The following is a 22,617-nucleotide window of genomic DNA, read 5'->3' on the forward strand; positions in this document are numbered from 1 at the left end:
GTTCTCGGTCCTAAGCATTTAGGATAAGAAAATTTCGTTCGTTTCTGGTTTAATTTTTTTGTCCTCGATTCGTTCAGGTAACAAAGTTATAAACCAGATAATATCCGAGATAATTAAGATCCCATTTGGTTCCGGATTTTTGGTTAATTCGGGTTAAAAAGTCATAAAATTCAAGTTTTGGATTAAATATCAGATTTTCGGGTTTTCGAATAAAAATTTAGATAATTCAGATTAATTTAAAATTGGTATGGTTTAGCAAAATTATTCTGGTAATTCAGTTTTCGGGTATTTCAGATTTTAAATAGTATTTTGAATTATTTTATTATTTTAAAACAAAATATAGTTGATATTTATAAGTCTATAAATTTTATTTTAGAAATTTGGGTTCCAGTTAGGTTCTGGTTCCTTGGTTCTAGAAATATAAGATCGCTTCGATAATTGGTAGGATCCAAACCCGAACTGAACTTTTTTTGGTTTGGTTTTGTTCTTCGGTTTCGGATAAATGTGCACATACCTATTCATTAACATATGTTCGCTTCATTGGTTTTGTATTTGATTTCCGCTATGAACCAATTATTCTCTAATCAATGACATTTAACATATTTATATAAATGCTACGTAATATCCAGTGAAAAACCTAAATATCAAATTCATATAAAAATTATAATTATAATTAATCCGTTGACTTTAAAACATAACTAATATTAGAAAACCGGCGCGTAGCGCCCGGAAACCCATAGTAAAATAATAAAGAACAAAGTTACAAAGAGTACTTCCAGAGGAAAACGCTTTGCGACCACACATAAAACATTCATCATATTGTTTTTTAAATAAGACCCAAAAGAATTGGGCGATACCTTGCGATGGAGGCTAAGATGTCATGACCAAATGTGAGACGACCGTTTGCTTCACCAACAGCAGCTCCTCGTGGATTAAAAGCACAAAAAGATACTTTTGTCTGGGAATTTCGCATTGTCAATCTCCGAATGCTTCTGTCTTACTTAGGTTTTAAAGCAATCTTCGAAGCTCTCAATAATGGCTATCATCATGAGGGACCTCCAAGATTTGAAGTATCCCGCATTCATTTATCTCCCATGTTTCGGAGTTTACATTGCCGAACTGGATCTCGAACTCAAAAACAAGCTCGGGGGAAGTCACCTCCTCTGTTTCAATCTCAACCCTGAATGTGTACAGATGCCCCGACGAAACTCGTCCTACTTTTTTATAACAAGCAGTGCGAGCATTTCCCCCAGACATGATGCTACAACAGACAGAAGCTTGTGACAAAGGTGGAAAGTTAACTCCGTCCGAATCAGCACATAATATGCAAGCCTTAAATTTGGTTGATATGCCAAGAGCCAGTTGATTCAACTTCACTTTTACGGAACTCCCACAAGATCTGTAAGTGAAGCACTGAGGCACTTTTCTACAGGGAAAGACTGCATAAGCACTGGTCCATGTCCGGCTGATGATATCTCTGGCTTCTTGATTTAGTTTGAAGCAGTTACGAAAGTTGAGCATCATATATGCATTGCGAAAGGAGGAACCTAGTCTCTCCAGGGACTCACAATTTTCTGCTTCTAGTACAAACAGCGAATCAGGAAGCGGCGGGAGTGATACCAGATTCTTCATTCCGCTTAGTACAAGGCGTGTTAGACGAGATATCCTCCCCATCCATGGATCAAGCTCTTGAATGTATGTGGGACTCTCAGGATAACTTTCCAACAAAGAGCATTCTGAGAAACTGAGTACTTCAAGAGATTCCAAGTTAATGTCATCCAGAAGAACCTCTAACTTTAAACATTTCAAAAATCTACCAACGTTTCTCATAATGGAAGGAAGCTCCACCATACTTGAACAATCATTGAGAGTCAATTCATGAAGATTATTTATAGTCTGAATTGAAGAAGGGAGCCCCATCAAACTTGAATATTCACTAAGTTCTAATTCCTGAAGACTAACTGCATTTTGAATGAAGGAAGGGAGCTTCACCAGACTTGAGCAATTTTCGAGATTTAATAATTCAAGATTAATTAAACTCCCAATAGAGAAAGGTACCTCCACCAAACTTGAGCAATGACTGATTTTTAATTTCTGGAGATTAATTGCATTTCCAATAGAGGAAGGTATCTCCACCAAACTTGAGCAATGACTGATATCCAGTTCTTCAAGCTTAGCTGCATTCCCAATACAGGAAGGTAGCTCCACCAAACTTGAGCAATAACTGAGATTTAATTTCCGGAGATTAATTGCATTTTCAATAGAGGAAGGGAGCTCCATCAAACTCGAGCAATAACTGAGATTCAATTTCTGGAGATTAATTGCATTCCCAATAGAGAAAGGTAACTCCACAAAACTTGAGCAATGACTGAGATCCAGTTCTTCAAGCTTAGTTGCATTCCCAATAGAGGAAGGGAGCTCCAGCAAACTTAAGCAAAATGTTAGATCCAATTTCCGGAGATTAATTGCATTCCCAATAGAGAAAGGTAACTCCACCAAACTTACGCAACCACTGAGATCCAGTTCTTCAAGCTTAGTTGCATTCCCAATAGAGTAAGGGAGTTTCACCAAACTTGAGCAACCATTGAGATTAATGTGATGGGGTTCCGTGACTGTCTCGATGTTCTGTGGAAGCCCCACCAAACTTGAGCAACTATGGAGAGTAAGAGATGTGAGACTAGCGATTGTTGTAATAGATGAAGGAATCTTCACAAGACTTGAGCATTCATGGAGATCAAATATTTCCAGATTGACTGCATTTCCAATAGAGGAAGGGATCTCCACCAAATTTGAGCAAAACCTAAGATCCAGTTTGTTGAGATTAATTGCATTCCCAATAGAAGAAGGGAGTTTCACGAGACTTGAGCAATATGAGAGATCCAGGTCATATAGATTAGTGGCAGTTGAGAGATCTGGAAGTTCTTTCAATCTTCTTGAATAACTCAAATCCATCCGCTTAAGATTGCTGAGCAGCTGTAAAGACAAATACTCAAAGATCAACATTGTTGATACAAGTATTATGAAAACATAAGAAAAATTGGTTAACTTGCGTAGTTATATTCAAAAATAAAATATTACTTACTTGAGTTTTTTTCCACAATTTCTCAAGCTTGCTATTCGGCATCTCTAGTTTGACTAGGAACTTTGGATTAAAACTCGAAGGAAAACATGTCATCTGGAAACTCGACCAACATAGTACTCTAAGTTTTTGGGATATGTGGTTCATACTTCGCGGATTAATGCCATCGCCATGGATTCTTAAGAACTGAAGATTAGACAATCTTTCAAAGGCTCTTTCACTTGTACATTCTATGTCTCCACAAGTCTCATCATTTATTCCTATGACGCTGCTATTGTCCTGTAAAAATACCCAATGAAACATAAATAAAGATGGTTAGTTATTAAACAAATCTCTAATTTGTAGAACTCATTCAATAAAGATATCAAAGTCACAACTTACGGCTTTATAATCACTAAGCACTTCTTCAATACCAATTGCATCATTTAAAAACTGGCGTTTCCCAGGCTCACTAACCGATTGTTCTCGCACAAGTTTTCTTCCCAACTGGACTAGCAACTCAGCCATTTTTATTTTCCCCCATTTCATAGATATGATAGATTTTTCAGCTAAGACTCGAAGCCCTTGTGTCACATCCAAAAAACGTTTTGCTAGACAGCATTCCACTATATCAACTGATTCACCATTGAAAAAGCAGGCTATATGCAGAGCCAAATGTTTATCTTCATCACATAAAGAATCATAACTAATTAAAATGCTTGCAATTTCTCCATCTCGGCCAATGTGAGTCCTTAACCTTGGTAGTGCCTCTGTCCAATCTTGCTCAGACATTCCCTGAAAATAGGATCCCATAACCCTTAGCCCCAACGGAAGATTTTCTACAAGACTCACAACTTCACAAGCAAGCTCTATGAAACCATCCTTAGAGTATCTCTGACCAAAAGCGTGCATGCAGAATATTTGCAGAGCTTCATCATATGATGGTAAATTCACCTTGTGGATATGGTTGATCCCACTTGCTTTTAAAACCTTTAGATCTTGTGTTATGACGATAATCAGACTCTCGTGACCAAACCAACTATTCTCTTTTGCCACTGCTTCCACTTGTACTGGCCGATCCACATCATCAAGGATGACAAGAACGCTCTTGTCTTTCAACCTGTCTTTGGCAATTCCCAAATGTGAAAAATTCTTGATATCCTTCTCATTGGTTAGTTGAGACATAAACTGCTTCTGTAAATCCAACTTCACACTATAGTCATCAGAACAAGCCGTTTTCGCATACTTTGTTTTGATATTATCCATAAAGACACTCAGATCGACATATCGAGAGTATCGGTTGAATATATATCTAGCAATGGTGGTCTTACCAATCCCAGGCGGACCCCAAATCCCTATTTTTAGCACCTCATGCGAATCTAGCTCTAACATTAACGGCATCAATTCTGCCATACGAGATTCCATCCCAACTAAGCCGTCAAAATCATTGGATGGTGCGGAAAGGTTCAACTTGTTCGAAACATCAGTGGCAATATCTTCAATCATCTCTGCTTCATTCTTCCTGAAGAAGTTAAGGAGATGCTCAACAGTTCGGCTATATTGTCATGAAATTTTTTCACATACTGCTATATATTCCGACATTCTCATACTTGTATGAATACTAACTATATATCAAAGAAAAAAAACAACACTAGTTCGATCTACATACTTCAACACATACACATTTTTTTTTTTAAAACAACTTTCTGGATGGTTGTTGTTTAAAAGCTAGAAATATATATACAGAGGTCGTTGATGTGTTAGAAAGATTAAGAGCAAGTGGGCATCAAGAAGAGGACGAACCAGTTTGATGAATGGAAACCTGCGATTTGAGCCACTTCGGCCAAAGCATGTTTCCATCTTCGGATCTCCTCCTCTGTTTTTCCTTCACAAGTTTTTTCAAAGACTTTCCCAAAATAGCCAGTCTGCTTCTTTACATCAGTTGGATCCACTTCGTAGAAAATGGACATCACAGTTTTACCAAACTCTTCTCTACAGTGCATGATCTCAACAAGCTCGTTCAAGCACCATGTCGAGGAAGAGTAGTTCTTCGAGAGAAATACAATGGCAATCCTAGATCCTCTAATAGCTTCTATGAGCTCAGGACCGATAGACTTACTTCTCACGATATCATTGTCAATGAATAGGTCGATTGCTTTGCTCTTGAACTCCTTGACAATGTGGCTGAGAAAGTTTGTGCGGACATCAGCCCCGTGGAAGCTTGGGAAGACATGGTGTAAGCAACTGTGTGACAAAGAAGACTGGGGGTCCAAAAGAGTTGAAGAAGAAGAAGCCATTGTTTCGTTTTCTTGATGAGATTCGGATTCTATGATGAAAAGAATTTCAGAAGAAGCGATTGATCCGTTTTCTTGATGAGATCTGGATTTTCTGATGAAATCATTTGTAGAAGAAGCCATTCTTTCGTTTTCTTGATGAGATCTGGATTTTCTGATGAAAACTATTGTACACAACAGCGCCAAGAAGCATATTGCAGCAGCAGAAGCAGCAACATTGGTAAGAGAACAAAAAGAATCCATACTAGTAAGATGAAGACAGGATCAAGATCTCAGCGCTACTTTCTAGTGAGGAGGATGAGTTAACAAAGATAGAGTCTCTTTGAAGTTTGAATATGCAAACGCATAACTGTTGACCCTATTGACTGAACAAGCAAGAAAGATAGCTTTGTGGAAACAGAGGTAGCACTTTTCCACTCGAAATTAGCAAAATCAGTGGGCCTCCTATCATGCATGATGTCGAAACCTTTTGCTTTTTTTGCTTTTTTCCTTTTTCCTTTTTTCTTTCAATGAGATAGATTTTCAAATATCTTTAAAGATAACTGAATCACCACTTATCATATTTGTTCCCCCTGTTATTACATTTAGTTATAATATAAATCGGTCTATCTTATTCTTACAGTCTAAACTCTTGGGTTGTTATGACTAAGTTTACAAACCAAACCACATTCTCGGTAATATTGATATATGTGCTAACAAATGTTAGTGTGAATGAACGTTACAGGTAGGGAAAAATGGTGCAAGAAGCAGAAAGGTTTGCCAGAGATGACAAAGAGAAGAGGGATGCAATCGACACAAAGAACCAGGCGGATTCTGTTGTTTACCAGACAGAGAAGCAACTAAAAGAACTTGGAGAGACGATTCCAGGTGGAGCCCAAGCTACAAGAGCTTAAAGACATGATTGGTAGCGGATCAACACAAGAAATCAAGGACACGATGGCTGCTCTTAACCAAGAAGTGATGCAGATTGGTCAGTCTATGCACAACCAGCCTGGTGATGGAGCTGCAGGTCCTTCCCCTGGAGGAGAAGGTGATTCATCAGCAGATTCATCGGCAAGCAAGGTGGTGATGATGTGATCGATGCTGACTTCACAGACAGCAGATGAGAAATCCAGCTTTGATGACTGAGATGATGTGATACCTTATGTTACGTGTATACACACACCAATTAACTTAATGTGCACACTACCACAATCAAATGGTATGTCGATGTAGCACTTTAGGATCGAATCCACAGAGACGATTACACTTTATCTTTATAAGATCAATATTTAACTAAAACAATGATGGGGTTTTGAGATTAAGGTATCGTAACAAGCAAGTAAAAAATTCGTTTAAGGTTTTCGATGATTAAGAGAGCTATGTTCAGGGTGATTCATTGGGATACTTAGGACCATGAGCCACACAACTATTAGGAGGACAATACGAGTCAATCTAGAACTTGAAAAACAAGATTAGATAAACCCACTGTCGTGGTGTCTACCAATTTATCAAACAATCCTAATGCCTAAACTGTCGTTTGGATCAGAAAATGATGACAAGCATTAAGCTCGGATTCAATTGGTTCACAATTTGCCTTAACATCAGCTTTCGTTGGCTAAGGACAAATCGCTTATCTATGTTTTTTCTAGCAACCTAAAACACTTTTGATGATTAGATTAAACCTATGATTAAATGATAAATGGCCAGTTTAACACAAGCAATAAGTATAACAATAAATAGAGATATCAAGGAATAACAATCCTATTTGTGTCTAGCTCATTGATCCATGATCCCTAACACCCTAAACCTAACAAGCGACTACTCAGCCATAAACAGAGAAATCGTAGAGATAATAGATGAATAAAACATGCTGAATCAATAAATAAATAAGATAGGAATCATGAATTTTCTCAAGAATGTCGAGAACTTCTCCCTTTACAAGGTATGAAATCGCAACAATGGAACTTAGGGTCTGGTTTCTTCTCAAAAACTAGCGTAGAAAAATAAAGAGAAAAAAGAAAAAAAAGATATATGGAAGCTACATTCGGCTGGGAGAGAAAACATGAAAAAAAAGAGAGAAAAGGCCAGAAAATATTCTAGGAGATGGCGAACCCTAACCATGGCGACGGCGGCGATAGCGACAAGGAGGCAAACAAAAATCCCGATGAGGACATCGAATCGGAGCAGCGCCCTGAGAGAGGGATCATCGATGGGGAGAAAAAGCAGGAAGAAGTCTCCATGGGGGCTGGGGAGCGTGACGAAGCAGTGTTCCGTTTAGATTTGGGATCTGGTGAAGGTCAGGGCACTGGGGTTCAAGCAGGATCCAGTGAGGGTATCAGCGTGACTGCTTCCAGAGAGAAAGTCTCGTACTCGGCAGTGGTGAGGGATGATCTTTCGGAGGATGATAGGTTTCAACCTATTTTTGAAGTGAAGGATGGGATTGCGGATATTTCAGTACCTAAGGAACTACTGGATGATGTGGACCCCTTATGGAAGTGCTTTGTGGTGGGTTACTTCATGAGTGATGCTCCACATATCGGGTCTATTCACTCGACTGTGAATCAGATCTGGGCATCTCAGGGTAAGAACCCCAAGATTGATGTGCAGTTTATCGGGAAGAAGACGGTGCTATTTCGTGTTGAAGATGCTTTGATGCGAAATCGTATACTTAGGAGGAAGTATTGGCACATCTCTGATGTCCCTCTGGTTCTTAATGAGTGGAATCCGGGGTCTGCTCGTGCTCTGACGGATCTGTCTGCAATGCCATTATGGGTCGACCTCGAGAATGTTCCTGGCTATCTATATTCAAAAAAGGGCATCAGCTTCTTATCACGCACTGCAGGGAAATTCGTTAAACTGCATCCGAATACGGAGAGGTGTGTTCGCATGGATGTAGCTAGAGCACTTGTTGAGGTAGATCTCCAGAAACCTTTGCCACAGAAAATCTGCTTCAAAGGCAGGGGAGACTCAGACGTCGAAGTTCGTGTCAGCTACCCTTGGCTCCCACCTTGTTGCTCTCTATGCTCGAAATGGGGGCATTTGGCTAAAGAGTGCAAGGTGACGAGGTCAGTTGTGATCTTGCAGCGTGGTAATGAGGACGCATATGTTAGTAGAGATCGCAGTGGTAAAAAGGCAGAGGTTGTTTCGGGTAAAGAGGTGGTGTCCAAACTTCTTGAAGATTTGGAGAGTATACAAACAATCAAAGGTAAAGCTGCCAATGGGGGCAGTTTGGAAGTAAACGTAAGTGCGAACCAGGTTTTGCAGTCAAGAGAAGGTAGCGACAGTCCACTGAATGGAAACTGGTCGTTGGTTGCTGTGACGAATACTATACCGTCAGTGTTGAGTGTGGGGGTTAAGGAGGTGGGAACAATGAATGGTTTCCAGGCCCTGCAGGATATTCGAGAGGAGGGGAAAATCGATGAGGAGGATGTAGAGGATGGGCATGAGGAAGACGTTGAGGAGTCAGAACTGGAGGAGGGAAAAAGCATTCAGGTAAGTGGTAAAAATGAGAAAGGGCGTGAAGAGTTAAAGAGGATGGGGTCTGTGAGTAACCAGAGAGGTAGAGGAAAGAGTTCTAAAAGGTCTATTGCAAACACTAGAGATTTGAGACAAGCAGTTGTGGCGAACCAAAACAAAAAGGCTTCCTCTCGGAGGCTCTGATGTCGTCGATCTTTGCATCGAATATGCGTGGATTCAATAAACCACGCAAACAACGAGCTGTAAAACATTGGGTGAAGGCGGAAAAGCTTTGTTTGGGATGTCTAGTGGAGACGAGAGTGCTTCAGGAGAATTTCCAGAAGATATTTGATTACACTTTTCCAGGATGGCAGTGCCTAAAAAACTATAGTCATCACAGGCTTGGTCGTATATGGGTTTGCTGGTCAGATGAAGTTGAAGTAGTTCCAGTGATGATTAGCTCTCAGATGATAACTTGTTGGATTAGATATAAAGAATCTGGAGACGTCTGCTTGAGTTCTTTTGGATATGCATCAAACACGGCTGCTGCTAGAAGAGAGCTTTGGACCGAACTGGGTACAATCTCAAGGCAAGTAGTGGATAATACAAACCCATGGATAATTCAAGGGGACTTCAATGTTACCCTATCAGCTTTGGAGAATTCTCGATTTATGGAGCAGGGGAGGGGAAATAATGCTATGAAGGAGTTTCAAGACCTCGTAGAAGAGTGTGATCTGGTGGACTTAGCTTTTATGGGACCAGTTTTCACTTGGTCTAACAACCAAGACGATAACCCAATCAGCAAGAAGTTGGATAGGGTTCTGGTTAATAGCAGTTGGTTTGCAGCGTTTCCTCATTCATTTGCTTCATTTGAGGCGGGAGGGGTGTCAGATCATTTGAGAGTCAAGACTCAGCTTAGAGCGAGTGTCCCTGGTAACATGAAGCCTTTCAAATTTTTTACGCATGTGACAACTCACCCGAGATTTCTGGAGATTGTATCTCAGGTATGGAATTCAACGGCTCAGTTGTATCATTCTATATCGGTATTGAAGTTATTCCACCCAAAGCTGAAAATGTTGAAATCTGAGATGAGGAGTCTTAATAAAGATATGTTTGGGGATCTACCTACCCTTGTGAAGTTAGCATATGATGATCTGTGTGTTAAACAGAATGAAGCTATGCAGAATCCCCACGCTAGTACCTTTGAAGCTGCATCTGATGCTTGGGAACACTGGCACCATATCTCTGGTATTGAAGAGCAATTCTTTTACCAGAAATCCAGAATTCAGTGGCTGAGATTAGGGGATAGGAATACTCGTTTCTACCATAAAGTCTGTCAAAGTAGAGCAGCGAAGAATGGCATCAGGAGATTAGTGGATGAGGATGGCCAGATCTTGACTGATCAAGACGCAATAAAACTTGAGGCGGCTTCCTATTATGAGAAGTTTCTCTCTGAACAGCATACTGATGATAGACAGATAACGCCAGAGGAACTTCTGGACATAGTGGATTATCGGTGTCCAACTGAGGTTGCTGCAAGCCTAGTTAGGCTAGTTCAAGCTGAAGAAATTAGAGAAGTGTTGTTTTCTATGCCAGCAAACAAGGCGCCAGGACCGGATGGGTTTCCAATGGAATTCTACAAAGCAGCTTGGCCGGTAGTGGGTAAAGATTTCATCACCACAGTCCAATCTTATTTCATCTTTGGCCTGATGCCCCGGAACATAAATGTGACATTGTTGTCCTTGGTCCCCAAGACTACTACTGCAGAGAGAATGAAGGATTTTCGTCCGATCGCTTGTTGTAATGTGGTGTATAAAGTGATCTCCAAGATCTTAGAGCGGCGTCTCAAAGCTACGCTGCCTCTAGCTATTGAACAGAATCAGTGCGCTTTTGTTGAAGGTAGACTCTTGCTGGAGAATGTACTTGTAGCTACAGAATTGGTTAAAGACTACCACAAACCGTCGATATCTGCTAGATCAGTCATCAAATTGGATATATCAAAGGCGTTTGATACTGTGAAATGGTCATTTGTGGAAACAACTCTTCGAGCAATGAATTATCCAGAGCTTTTCGTTACATGGCTTATGAGATGTGTCCAGACAGCAACTTTCTCGGTCTCGGTCAATGGTGAATTAGAAGGATTTTTTCCAAATACAAGAGGCATCAGGCAGGGCTGTTCTCTCTCGCCATATCTGTATGTAATAGTGAGCAACGTGCTATCGAAACTCATTAATAAAGCAGTGGCAGCAGGGAAGATTGGTTACCACCCATCGTGTCAGGAAATTCATTTGTCACACTTGAGATTTGCGGATGATATTGTTATATTTACTGATGGGACTCCAAGCTCGCTAGCGTGAGTACTTGAGGTCTTCGAAGAGTTTGCTAGTATGTCCGGCCTATGTATCAATGTGGGGAAGTCCACTGTTTTTGCAGCTGGAAGAGGGAAACATGAACTTGAGGCTGCGGCTGGTGTAGCAGGCCTCTCTGTCTCAGCACTTCCGATTACCTACTTGGGGTTACCACTCACTACGAAATTGATGTCACGTAGTGATTATGACCGCTTCTGGTGAAGATACGTAACAGAATTCTAAGTTGGACGAGTAAAGCCCTATCATACGCTGGAAGGCTGCAGTTGATAAGGTCTGTTATAGCCCCTGTTCGAAAACTCGGGCGCCTAGCCGAGTACTCGTCCGAGTAGGCGCTAGGCGAGAGCCAACCGCCACGATTTTAGCCAAATCGGCTCTACAAATCGGAAAACCGTTTAAAAATGGTAAAAAACTCGACTAGGTGCTTAAAAATCGGATTTAACCGATTAGTTTCGCGTAATAATTGAACTTGCACTGACAAATTGTGGCCCTTAAAACAAAGCTCGCTTGTCTGAGAATTATTGAGACTTTGTTCTTCTATTTATAAGCGACTCGAAGACCACTCTTCCTCGTTGTTAACCGATGTGGGACAAAATGTAAGTGTTTTTTAATTTTTTTTTAAATATTCGCACTGATAAAAAAGAAGGCAAAGACACAAATTAGGGAAATCGAACCCGCTACCTCCTAGAATAACATAACCATCTCAAGCCACTGGACTATGATGTTTCGACATTTGTTTGTCTCGTATATGTGTATATATATAAGTATGTATAAAACTTTTACTATCAGATTTGTTACATAAACATATTATAAATATATTAAATCATATTAAAAAATAGGCTCGATTAATCTCCGATTAATCTCCGAATTTTTGATAACTCGCTAGGCTTGGGGTTGCCGCCCGACTAGCGCCTAGCGTAGTTTCGAACAGGGGTTATAGCTAGTATAACCAACTTTTGGTGTGCTGCCTTCTCTCTTCCTCAGGGCTGTATCGACGAAATCGAAAGTATGTGCTCTGCTTTTCTCTGGAGTGAATCTCCAAACATAACCAGTAAAGCTAAGATTTCATGGGAGGAGGTTTGTACCCCGAAGGAAGAAGGTGGGTTAGGAGTGAGAAGAATAAAGGATGTAGTTCATGTATTCTATGTGAAACTAATATGGCGGTTGTTTAAAGCTTCAGACTCCTTATGGGCTGCCTGGGTAAGGACTTGCTTGATTCACAATGAATCTTTTTGGGATGTTAAGGAGCGGGCAGTAGGTTCTTGGGCGTGGAAAAATTTGCTGAAGCTCCGGCCTCTCGCACAAAAATTCCTACAAATGGAGATTCACAATGGCAAGTCTATTCGATTTTGGCCTAATCTGTGGCACCCACTAGGTAGATTGATTGATCTCATGGGGGATAGAGGTCCACAACAGCTAGGGGTTATGCAGAATGCTACTATAGATGAAGTTTTCGTTGGAAATGAATGGCATTTTCGCAACTGCAGAGATTCGACCATTAGAGGCCTGGCTGACCAGATTAGAGAGTATAGAATCCATCTAGTTGCTGATGTGGAAGACGCTGTACTCTGGAGAGATGGCTTAACGGAGTACCAGAGTCGATTCTCGTCTGGAGAAACCTCGAATCTTGTTCGTACGCAAGGAGATTTCAAAGAGTGGAGTAAGGCAGTGTGGTTTACCCAAGGAGTTCCTAGATTTAGTTATATAACGTGGCTGGCGGTTAAAGACAGATTAGCGACATGCAGTAGAATGAGAAGTTGGGGTCAAATACAAGGATGTATCTTCTGTGGGGAGCCTGAGGAATCAAGGGACCATTTATATTTTGCGTGTCCCTACACTTTTACACTCTGGTTGGAGGTTACTGGAACGTTGTTGTCAAATGGGGCTAGTCCTGATTGGACCACGACACTGCAGTATCTTACAGCCAGGCCGCATGACTATCTATCCTCTATACTTGTGAGGCTAGTGTTTCAGGTCTCGGTCTACTACATATGGATCGAGAGGAATGAGGGTAGACACAACCAGCGGACGCGTGCAGTAGGTCAGCTTGCGCGCATTATAGACAAAGTTGTCAGGAACTGAATCACGTCCACGAGATATCATGAGAAGCCAAAGCTTCGGGGACTCCTACATAAGTGGTTTAGCACACATAGTTAGGATATAGAATTTATATTCTTTAAGAGTATTCTTGTACATATACTCTCTATTTGATCAATAAATTTAACATTTCATCAAAAAAAAACATGGAGATTAGGGCAAATCCCCAATTAACTTGTAGTTTCCTAAAAAGTCTATGCTGCTGGAATATGCACTCGGGTTGCCCCGTTCGATCGACAGCCAATCGGACTGCTCTGCGTGAAAAAAACTCCAAATTGCACTCTTTTCTGTCATTTTTGCTCCAAGTGGTCTATCTTCTCTCATGTACAACTTCAGACCTCTAATGACTCGAAAAATAGTAGGAAGAGTCGATAAAGACTTGAAAATCAATTATAAAACATATATACAAGATGTCAAAAACACCATATATCAATACCGCAAGTTAGAAAACAAACTTGGATGCAGGGGCCAAGGCCGTCTAACAGCACGCGCAAGTGGAGCGGTCGAACAGGACCCCAAAATATAAAAATAAAAAGTTTAAGAATTTTTTAAAATATATAGATAAATTATGGTAAGAAACTTTAAAATTTTAGATATAATGCTAAATTTAGAATTTATAATTAAAAAAAAATCAGACAAAGTTATTAAATTTTAAAATTACTTGATAAAATGTATGATTAATATTTTTTTTTGAACAGGGTATAAAATTTATTTGAGACGGCCGGGCGAAGCTATTTTGCAAACAATGTGTTGCACTTGCATCTACAATATTTTGAAAAATTTAGTGTATTGTATAATTTATTTGTTTTATGTGCACCCACTGGAATTTGCAAGTATGCACTCGATAAGGAAAATTCTTTTAGAGGAATAAAAAAACAGTTTGCTTTGGAAAATAAGTTAACCTCAAAATTGGGAGATCAGACCGCATATATATATACTAGGGGTTAGCCCGCCCTACGGGCGGGGCGGGTGAATCTACAATAAAACTATTTAATATTTTAATTATTTTAATTTATTAAAAATTTAAAATAATAAATATATTTTAATTCAATATTATATTAAAAATTTTATTAAATTTTGTTGGTTTGAGTTAAAAGAACGACTAACAGATTTTTAGTGAACATAAATTATTAAATAAAAAATTATAGAAAATGTAATGATTTATATAACATGTTAGAACAATATCTATTCACCAAATTTATTTTTCTTGCATAAAATTAACCTTGAAAAAATTAATATATTTCTACACCTCAATTCACTCATCGGATTTATTTTAATAGATATGTTCATTTTTGTTCATAATAGAAAATGAAAAATACTCTTTTTATTTTCCTTAAAACTAATTTATATACACCTAAATTAGTTAAAAATAAAACATAGAGAGAGCAAACAGTAACATTTGTAGACTTATCCATCTATGTTGGTTATATTGTCTCCTTGCTGTTGACAAAAAGGAAAAAAAAAGATTGACCCCTTGCCCTTCAATTATAACAACTAACAACTTCAGTGTCAAAGCTAACTAAGACCATTGTATTTTAGGTTATCACATAGTTTTGAGAAGGTTGTAAATCAATCGTTAGGAAATGTATTAGATATTTTTAGCAACAATAAAAAAAAATGTATGGATATGTTGGCATAAAAGTTGCACGATAGCGTCACCTAATTGACAATTGTTTTAGTATTTAGTTTGATCTTTGATTTTTTTTGTGAAGAAGATGATGGAGAAGCATCAATAGTTCACAACCAAGAGAATTGCAAATATTTATTTGTATCAATCATGATTAGAGAATGTATTAATTAGCAAAAAAAAGTCAGATAATAAGCAAATGACTTTGGAGAAAATCATGAGAAAGATGAAGATAAAGATAGAGATGGTTCACATAGGAAATGACAAAAAAAAATACAGAGTTCCAGTTTCTGATTACTCTCATATCTCATCCCACCATTTGGAAGACCATTAAGATTCACTCAGAATGAACATGCGACAGTGAACTCACCAACTCAACATCACCAACTCAACATCACCAACTCAACAGTGAGATCTCCATATGTATAAAAACCACATCCTAATTTTTCTCATCCTAATCGTCGTCCACCGCACAATACCTCTGGATCTGTTAACACATCCAAGACAAATTTAAACTCAATGATATTGTTTAACTCACAAGAAACAAATGAAGAGAAGAAAGACGAATTCCAAAGCATTTTTTATGGGAAATACTTCTCTCTCGCGCTTGGGAAGATAACATTTGACTAAGCATCACTTGTCTACGTTCATCAGCTTCCCTAAACATATGTTCCAATCAGAGAATAGTTTAGCTCAACATAGAGTTTTTTTTCAGCTAATAGATAACAAACGATACACCTTTTAGCATTTTCTTGCGCTCTCTATTGATCTGGATTCTGATGATTGCATGCTTCCCCTGCACATCAGGTTAGTTCACAATGAGTCACAAAATGCAATTTTTCTCAATTGAAAAAAAAAACAGAACTGGCATACGTGAAGGTTATTAGAAATTAAAAGTTACAGTGCCATGTTCCTCTGCCTGATAGCTTCTTGTTCATGTTCTGCCTGCACAGAAGGAAGTAAAATGGGCAGATATATAAACACAAATTTTGCAAAAATCTCAACTTTGGAAGAAGAATTCGACGCGTACCATCCCGATTCTCGAGTGGGTTTGAGAATTCACCATGACGAAAAGCTACTGTCTCGAGAGTGAAAGGTCGCGACGGAGATATCAAGTGCTGGTTATCTACGCGATACCAAACAATCTTAAGCCCCCATCCCCCGATGAAAATCGAATTACATCGTCGAGATATAAATCCAATAACGCAAACAATAAAAGACAAAGAGACGAATAAAAAAAGAACAGAGATCGAGATGCCTAAACAACGGATACCATCAGCAGGTGAGGCTTACCCCGTGAGATGTTTTTCTTAGAAGGTCCTAATGGTTTTTAACGTACATCAAAATTTACAGTAGTTACTTATCCATCAAGCAGGACCAGATCGAGACCCATCGACTTTCCTCCTTTCTTGACACAAAATTTATACTACGGCCTATGTTGAGCTCTGAGAATTGGAGCTGTTGATTAGCCATTATCGGATATTGGTGAGAGAGCTTTAGGGTTGTGCCATTAAAGGCGGACCAAATAGATGATTGTGAAGACGCTCAAACCCTCTATATATACTCCATGAGCGAGCTTGAAGAAGAAGTAAAGAAGCAAGATAAAGTTGTGGGTATTGAGTTTTCAATTCCATAAAGACTGCCGTTTTTGAGTTGAATCGCTGGGAAGGGGATTTGGAACGGCGAGGGTTGATTAGGTTAAAGAAAAATCAAAATGAATAACACATGTTTTTAGGAGTGCCACGTGTCAACAAAAGCCCCATGCTTCCTGGTGATGTGGAGGGCTGAGGAGAGACCAAAGTCTCCTTTATTATATAAGATTCCAAAGGTTTGAGTTCGAAGCTACAGAGAGAACTTACACAAAAAAACGCTTAGCGACCACACATTAAACATTCATCGTTTTTTTCTTTCTCTCTAATAGGACCCAAAGAGATGGGCGATACCTAGCGATATAGGCTAAGCTGTGACGACCGTTTGCTTTACCAACAGCAGCTTCTCCTCGATTACAAGCACAAGAAGATACTTTTGTTAGGGACCCAAAGAGTAGTCTGGGAATGTTGCATTGTCATTTTCCGAATGCTTCCGTGTTCCGTCTTACTTAGGTTTTAAGGCAATCTTTGAAGCTGTCAATAATGTTTATCAGCATGAAGGGAAGGGACCTCCAAGAGTTGAAGCATCCCGCATTCTTTTATCTCCCATTCTTCGGACCTTTCTACAAGTGAATAGTCGAACTGGATCTCGAACACAAAAACAAGCTCGGTGGAAGTCATCTCCTCTGTTTCAACCTCAACCTCGAATGCGTACAGATGCCCCGGAACAACCCGTTCTGCTATTTTAAAACAAGTATTGAGATCATTCCCTCTAGACGTGATTCTACAGCACACATATGCTCTTCGCCAACATCTTAAGTCATTTTCGTCCACATCACCAGGTAATATGATGCAAGCCTTAAATTTGGTTGATGTGCCAAGAGGCATTTGAGTCAACTTCACAGTTAAGGAACTCCCAGATGATCGGTATGTGAAGCACTGAGGCACTTCTTGAGCGGGAAAGACTGCATATTCATTGGTTGGAGTCTGGATGATGAGATCTCTCGCTTCTTGATTTAGTTTGAAGCAGTTATGGAAGCTGAGACGAATATCCGGATTTCGAAAAGAGAAATCCACTCTCTCCAGGGACTCACAAATTTCTGCATCTAGTTTACGTAGCGAATCGGGAAGCTACGGGAGTGATACCAGCTTCTCCATTCCATTTAGTACAAGTTGACGTAAACCAGATAAGCTCCCCATCCATGGATCAAACTCTTCAATGTCTGTAGAGGAAGGAAGCTCCACCATACTTGAGCAATGACTGAGATTCAATTTTTTGAGATTAGTTGCATTCCCAATAGAGGAAGGGAGCTCCAACAAGCTTGAGCAACCACTGAGAATTGAGATTCAGTTCTTGAAGATTTATTACATTCCCAATAGAGGAGAGTATCTCCACAAAACTTGAGCAACCACTGAGATTCAGTTCTTGAAGTTTAGTTAAATTCCCAATAGATGAAGGGAGCTCCACCAAATTTGAGCAATGACTGAGATTCAATTTTTCTAGCTTAATTGCACTCCCAATAGAGTAAAGCCCTGTTCGTTTGCTCAGTCAACTGATCCATCTGGGTGAAGGTGAATTTTAGTGTTCGTTTAGTGTGAATTATCGGTACATCCAGATGGATCAACTGGGTGAGTTTCGAAAACTCAGCTGAACTTTAAAAAAAAAACTGGCTGAGTCTTCACCATGCATCCAGCTGCAGCTGATTCAGTCAAAAATGGTTAATGACAAAAATGACCCTGCTACATATAACCCTAAAATTTTTGTGCTTCACTCTCATCTCTCACGTAACTCTCTCTTGCGGCCAATCTTCTTCTCCTCCGACCTCTCTCCGGCGAACTCTCCGATCTCCTCATGGCGACCTCTCCGATCTCTCTCTCCGGTGACCTCTCTCTCCGGTGAACTCTCTCTCAGACTATCTCTCTCAGGCGCTCTTTCTCTTTCTCTCTCCTTCTCCGGCTCGCTCTTTCTCAGTCTCTCTCTCCGGCTCTCTCTCTCTCAGGGGCTCTCTCTCTCCGGTTCTCTCTCTCTCAGGCGCTCTCTCTCTCTCTCTATCTCAGGTGCTCTTTCTCTCTCAGTCTCTCTCTCTCTCTCAGGCTCTCTCTCTCTCTCAGGCTCTCTCTCTCTCTCAAGCGCTTTCTCTCTCTCAGGCTCTCTCTCTCAAGCGCTTTCTCTCTCTCTCAGGCTCTCTCTCTCTCAGGCTCCGGCGACCTCTCTCTCTCAGCCTCTCTCTATGACTCTCTCTCTCTCTCTCTCAGGCGCTCTCTCTCTCTCTCCGGCAACCTCTCTATCAGGCTCTCTCTCTCTCTCAGGTAAGAGTTTCTAGGATCTCTGTAATCTATATCCTATAAGTTATGTTGTGGGTTTTGTTTGTCATGTTGTTAGTTGTGTTCATGTAATACTTTTGCAATGTGTATGCTGATAGCTGTGTTCATGGGTTTATGTTTACAGTCTGAGTAGTCTTTGGCCCTGGAACTGGAAAGAAAACAGATGGTTAATGGGTTCATGGGTATGCTGTTAGCTGTGTTCATGGGTTTATGTTTACAGTCTGAGTAGTCTTTGGCCCTGGAACTGGAAAGAAAACAGATGGTTAATGGGTTCATAGGTATGCTGTTAGCTGTGTTCATGGGTTTATGTTTACAGTCTGACTAGTCTTTGGTCCTGGAACTGGAAAGAAAACAGATGGTTAATGGGTTCATGGGTATGCTGTTAGCTGTGTTCATGGGTTTATGTTTACAGTCTGACTAGTCTTTGGTCCTGGAACTAGAAAGAAAACAGATGGTTAATGGTTCATGGGTATGCTGTTAGCTGTGTTCATGGGTTCATGGGTTTGCTTACTCTTATGTTTAAAGTTTACTTTGAAGATAGTTGCAGAACCTTTGAAGAGAAACAATGACATCCATCCCTGGAACTGATGTGAGTATCTTCCCCTCTAATCTCTTATTTGATCTCAGTTTTGTCAAATACTTTTCTTATTGTCTTGAATCTTTAAATAAGAATCTTACATGGAGTGACGAACAAACACGCTTCTTTCTTCAACTAAGACTTGATGATAATCTGAAAGGAAACATAAGAAAACAGATGGTTAATGAGGCTGGGAGACAGGCGATAATAGATAAGTTCTATGAGGCATTTGGTGTAAAAATTCCATGGAGAAAATTTGGGATAAAGTACAATACTTGCAAGAAGCAGTATGAGTCTTTTAAGAAGTTGACTCGGAACAGAACGGGGCTTGGTTTTGATTCAACCGGATTCATCAACATGAGTGAGGACTGGTGGAATGAGCGATGCAAGGTACAAGTTCTATGATCCTCTTAATTTTACTGGTTCAGTTTTGATTGTATTGTTAGAACAATAATGATGTGATGATGATTCTCTGTTATGTTCAGTTTTTATCTTTCATTTTGTTTCAGTTGTTTGCGACTTAAAGTATTAAAATCAGAGTAGTGTTTTTAGTAGTTTGCTTCATGGTTAACCTATACAGTTAGCGTTGCTTTGATTTTTTCTCGTTAGCGTTAAGTGATAATCTGAATCACAGTCGGTAAGAAGAGTAAGACAGAAAAAAAAAACAAAAAGTTGATTTGTGAGAACAAGAACAGAAAGTAGGAAATATTCCACAAAAAAACTGACGTTAATTTACACCGTATAGTTTAATAAACTGTACTACATTATACAAAACTGACGTTTAACAAATCTATGGCACAAGCAACAACGCTAACGAGAAGAAATAAGTGTTCTCACTTTGATTTTTGTTCTTGTTTCAGGAGTGGCCAGGTGCTAGAAAATTTAAAGACAAGCCGATAGCAAATATGGATTTGATGGAGAAGGTATTTGGGACAGTTTATATTAGTGGAGGTGAAGGTTGGTCTGCTCAGCAAGGTGAAGATGTTTTAGACACAAAGCACTCAGATCATGATGATGAGATTGATGGTGAGGATGATGCTGAGTCAAGACGTGATATTCCTACTGAAGAAGCTGTTGGAGCTGAATCAAGGCGTGGTGTCCCTACTCAAGAAACTGATGTTGCATCTGAATCAAGAAATTTTGGATCAAAGAATGTTGGCCCCTCTTCTTCTAGGTCAAAGGTTAATAAGAAAAGATCAAGGATTGTAAAAGCAGGACAAGCTGTGGCTGATGTGATTAGGGAGAGTGTTGAGTCTAGAGACAAGATTCTTTCCCACAAGAATCATCTAATAGAGAATCATCCCGAGTTTAGTTGTAGTCAACTTCGAGCCATGGAGGTTCTTCACTCCTTGTCTGCTGTAAGGATGTGGTCTCCTCTCTACAAAGCTTCAATTAACCACCTCAAAGAAGATGCTGCGAATCGTCAGACTTTCTTGTTTTATGGAGATGATGAGAACAGGGTTCTTTATTTGGAGTTTGCAACTGGTGAAAGCAGAGATCATTGAGGAGTTGTTTATGTTTTATGTCTATGTCTTAGTTTAGTATGAACTCTAGAATGAATCATGTTTTAGTGACTGTTTATGACAATATTTTTATGAGTTTCACCCTACTGAAAGCGTCGAGTGCAACGTTTCATGAACGATTCCGAGGTACAGTGCTATGAGATTCTTCGCATGAACCAAGCAACATTTAATAGCTTATGTAAGATACTATCAGAGAAGTATCAGCTAGAAGAGACTTGCCATGTTTACTTAGAGGAGAGTGTAGCAATGTTTTTAGAGATGGCTGGACAAGATTTATCCGTACGGGCTTTAGCTGAGAGATACCAACATTCATCTGACACAGTGAATAGGAAGATAGATGAGGTTTTAAGTTCTTTGTTGAAACTTGCAGCAGACATTGTGAAACCTGAAAGGGATGAGTTTGCAAGTGCTAGTCCTATTCTAGTAGATGATCCGCGATATTATCCTTTTTTTAAGGATTGCGTAGGTGCTTTAGATGGAACTCATGTGCCGGTTCGTCCTCCTTCTGGGAATGCCGATCCATTCAGAGGTAGAAAAGGAGAACCAACTATGAATGTCTTAGCCATATGTAATTTCAGCATGAAATTCATATATGCTTATGTTGGGGTTCCTGGGAGAGCACATGATACAAAAGTGTTGACATATTGTGCTAAGGAAGAAGCTTCTTTTCCTCATCCTCCAGTTGGAAAGTATTATCTAGTAGACTCTGGATACCCAACTAGAACTGGTTATTTAGGACCTCACCGTAGAACTAGATATCACCTGGATCAGTTTGTTAGAGGAGGACCACCGACAAACAGCAGAGAGTTATTCAACCGAAAACATTCTGGCTTGCGTTCGGTAATTGAGAGAACATTTGGAATATGGAAGGCTAAGTGGAGGATTCTTGACAGGAAGCACCCAAAGTATGAGCTGAATAAATGGGTGAAGATTGTGACAGCAACAATGGCTCTCCACAATTTTATAAGAGATTCAAACCATGAGGATTGTGATTTTGCACATTGGGAAAGAGTGGAAGAATATGAACATCATGGGGATGAAGATGATCATGTTGCATACGTACCAGCTGGAGATAGAGTCATGGAAGCTATGCGAGATTCCATTACTGAAGAGATGGCGAGAGGATTTCGACTTCCATACTAGATGTAAGTTGTTTGATAAGTAGTTGTTTGATGGTGTCTTTTGAAGCTCTCTCTCTTTGGGCTTTGTAATGTGTATTGATGATCCCTTTGTGGCAAATGCTTATTCTCGTTTTTTACTTCTTCTTTGTGACTAGAAGCAAGCTGTGAAGAAGGATTTGTTTCAGTTGTTTGCTGAGATAGTTAGAGACCACAAGGGATTGGAATCAAGATGAGCTGTTATGGAGCTCACGTGTGGGTTTGTAATTTTGTTTCCCGCTTTTTTCTGTTCACTTCTAGTATGGGTTTGTAGTTTTGTTTCCTTTGGACCAATTGATAATGCAAACTCATTATCCTTTTATGTTTAAGTTTTTATTTACCATGATCTATTTAAAGTTTTTGAGACTATCTTATCTTTATTTATTTTTGGAATTGGTTTTGAGTTATCAATATATCAAAACTATTGTTGGATTTTAGTGTGTTAAAATTTATCATATATCAAACAATTGTTAGACTTTTATTTAAATATTTTAATCAAATTTGCAAAATTATAGTCATTATTTATAATTTCATTGTCTTATTTTCATTAAAATAAATTTATGAAT

At 39.4% G+C, this 22,617-nt stretch overlaps 4 protein-coding genes across 8 annotated transcripts; 2 read left to right on the forward strand and 2 right to left on the reverse strand.

The window, feature by feature from the left end:
- Window positions 1-588: 588 nt before the first annotated feature.
- On the reverse strand, window positions 589-5,750 carry LOC106427848 (disease resistance protein TAO1-like). Its single transcript, XM_013868570.3, has 4 exons — window positions 4,862-5,750; window positions 3,461-4,580; window positions 3,083-3,358; window positions 589-2,973 (listed from the first exon to the last, which is right to left on the reverse strand). The coding sequence occupies exons 1-4, from the start codon at window positions 5,593-5,595 to the stop codon at window positions 1,030-1,032; spliced, it is 4,074 nt and encodes a 1,357-aa protein (XP_013724024.1). The 5' UTR covers window positions 5,596-5,750; the 3' UTR covers window positions 589-1,029.
- Window positions 5,751-17,006: 11,256 nt separating this feature from the next.
- On the reverse strand, window positions 17,007-17,717 carry LOC106427811 (probable disease resistance protein RPP1). The gene is made up of 2 exons (XM_013868536.1): window positions 17,605-17,717; window positions 17,007-17,508 (listed from the first exon to the last, which is right to left on the reverse strand). The coding sequence occupies exons 1-2, from the start codon at window positions 17,715-17,717 to the stop codon at window positions 17,007-17,009; spliced, it is 615 nt and encodes a 204-aa protein (XP_013723990.1).
- A 533-nt stretch (window positions 17,718-18,250) lies between these two features.
- On the forward strand, window positions 18,251-20,980 carry LOC106427810. Of its 5 annotated transcripts, none has more exons than XM_022708652.2 (4): window positions 18,258-18,779; window positions 19,332-19,383; window positions 19,465-19,761; window positions 20,232-20,980. In XM_022708652.2, the coding sequence occupies exons 2-4, from the start codon at window positions 19,360-19,362 to the stop codon at window positions 20,874-20,876; spliced, it is 966 nt and encodes a 321-aa protein (XP_022564373.2). In that variant the 5' UTR covers window positions 18,258-18,779; window positions 19,332-19,359; the 3' UTR covers window positions 20,877-20,980. The 5 variants fall into 5 exon arrangements, with proteins under 5 accessions (XP_048622196.1, XP_022564373.2, XP_048622198.1 ...); XM_048766241.1 differs by having other exon boundaries at window positions 19,336-19,383; XM_048766240.1 differs by having other exon boundaries at window positions 18,268-18,779; window positions 19,320-19,383.
- A 25-nt stretch (window positions 20,981-21,005) lies between these two features.
- Window positions 21,006-22,037, forward strand: LOC125591901 (putative nuclease HARBI1). Its single transcript, XM_048766817.1, has one exon. It carries the CDS (start codon window positions 21,006-21,008, stop codon window positions 22,035-22,037), a length of 1,032 nt encoding a protein of 343 aa, XP_048622774.1.
- The last annotated feature ends 580 nt before the right edge of the window (window positions 22,038-22,617 follow it).

Source organism: Brassica napus, chromosome C8 (genome assembly GCF_020379485.1).
Source record: "Brassica napus cultivar Da-Ae chromosome C8, Da-Ae, whole genome shotgun sequence".
Taxonomy (NCBI): Eukaryota; Viridiplantae; Streptophyta; class Magnoliopsida; order Brassicales; family Brassicaceae; genus Brassica; species Brassica napus.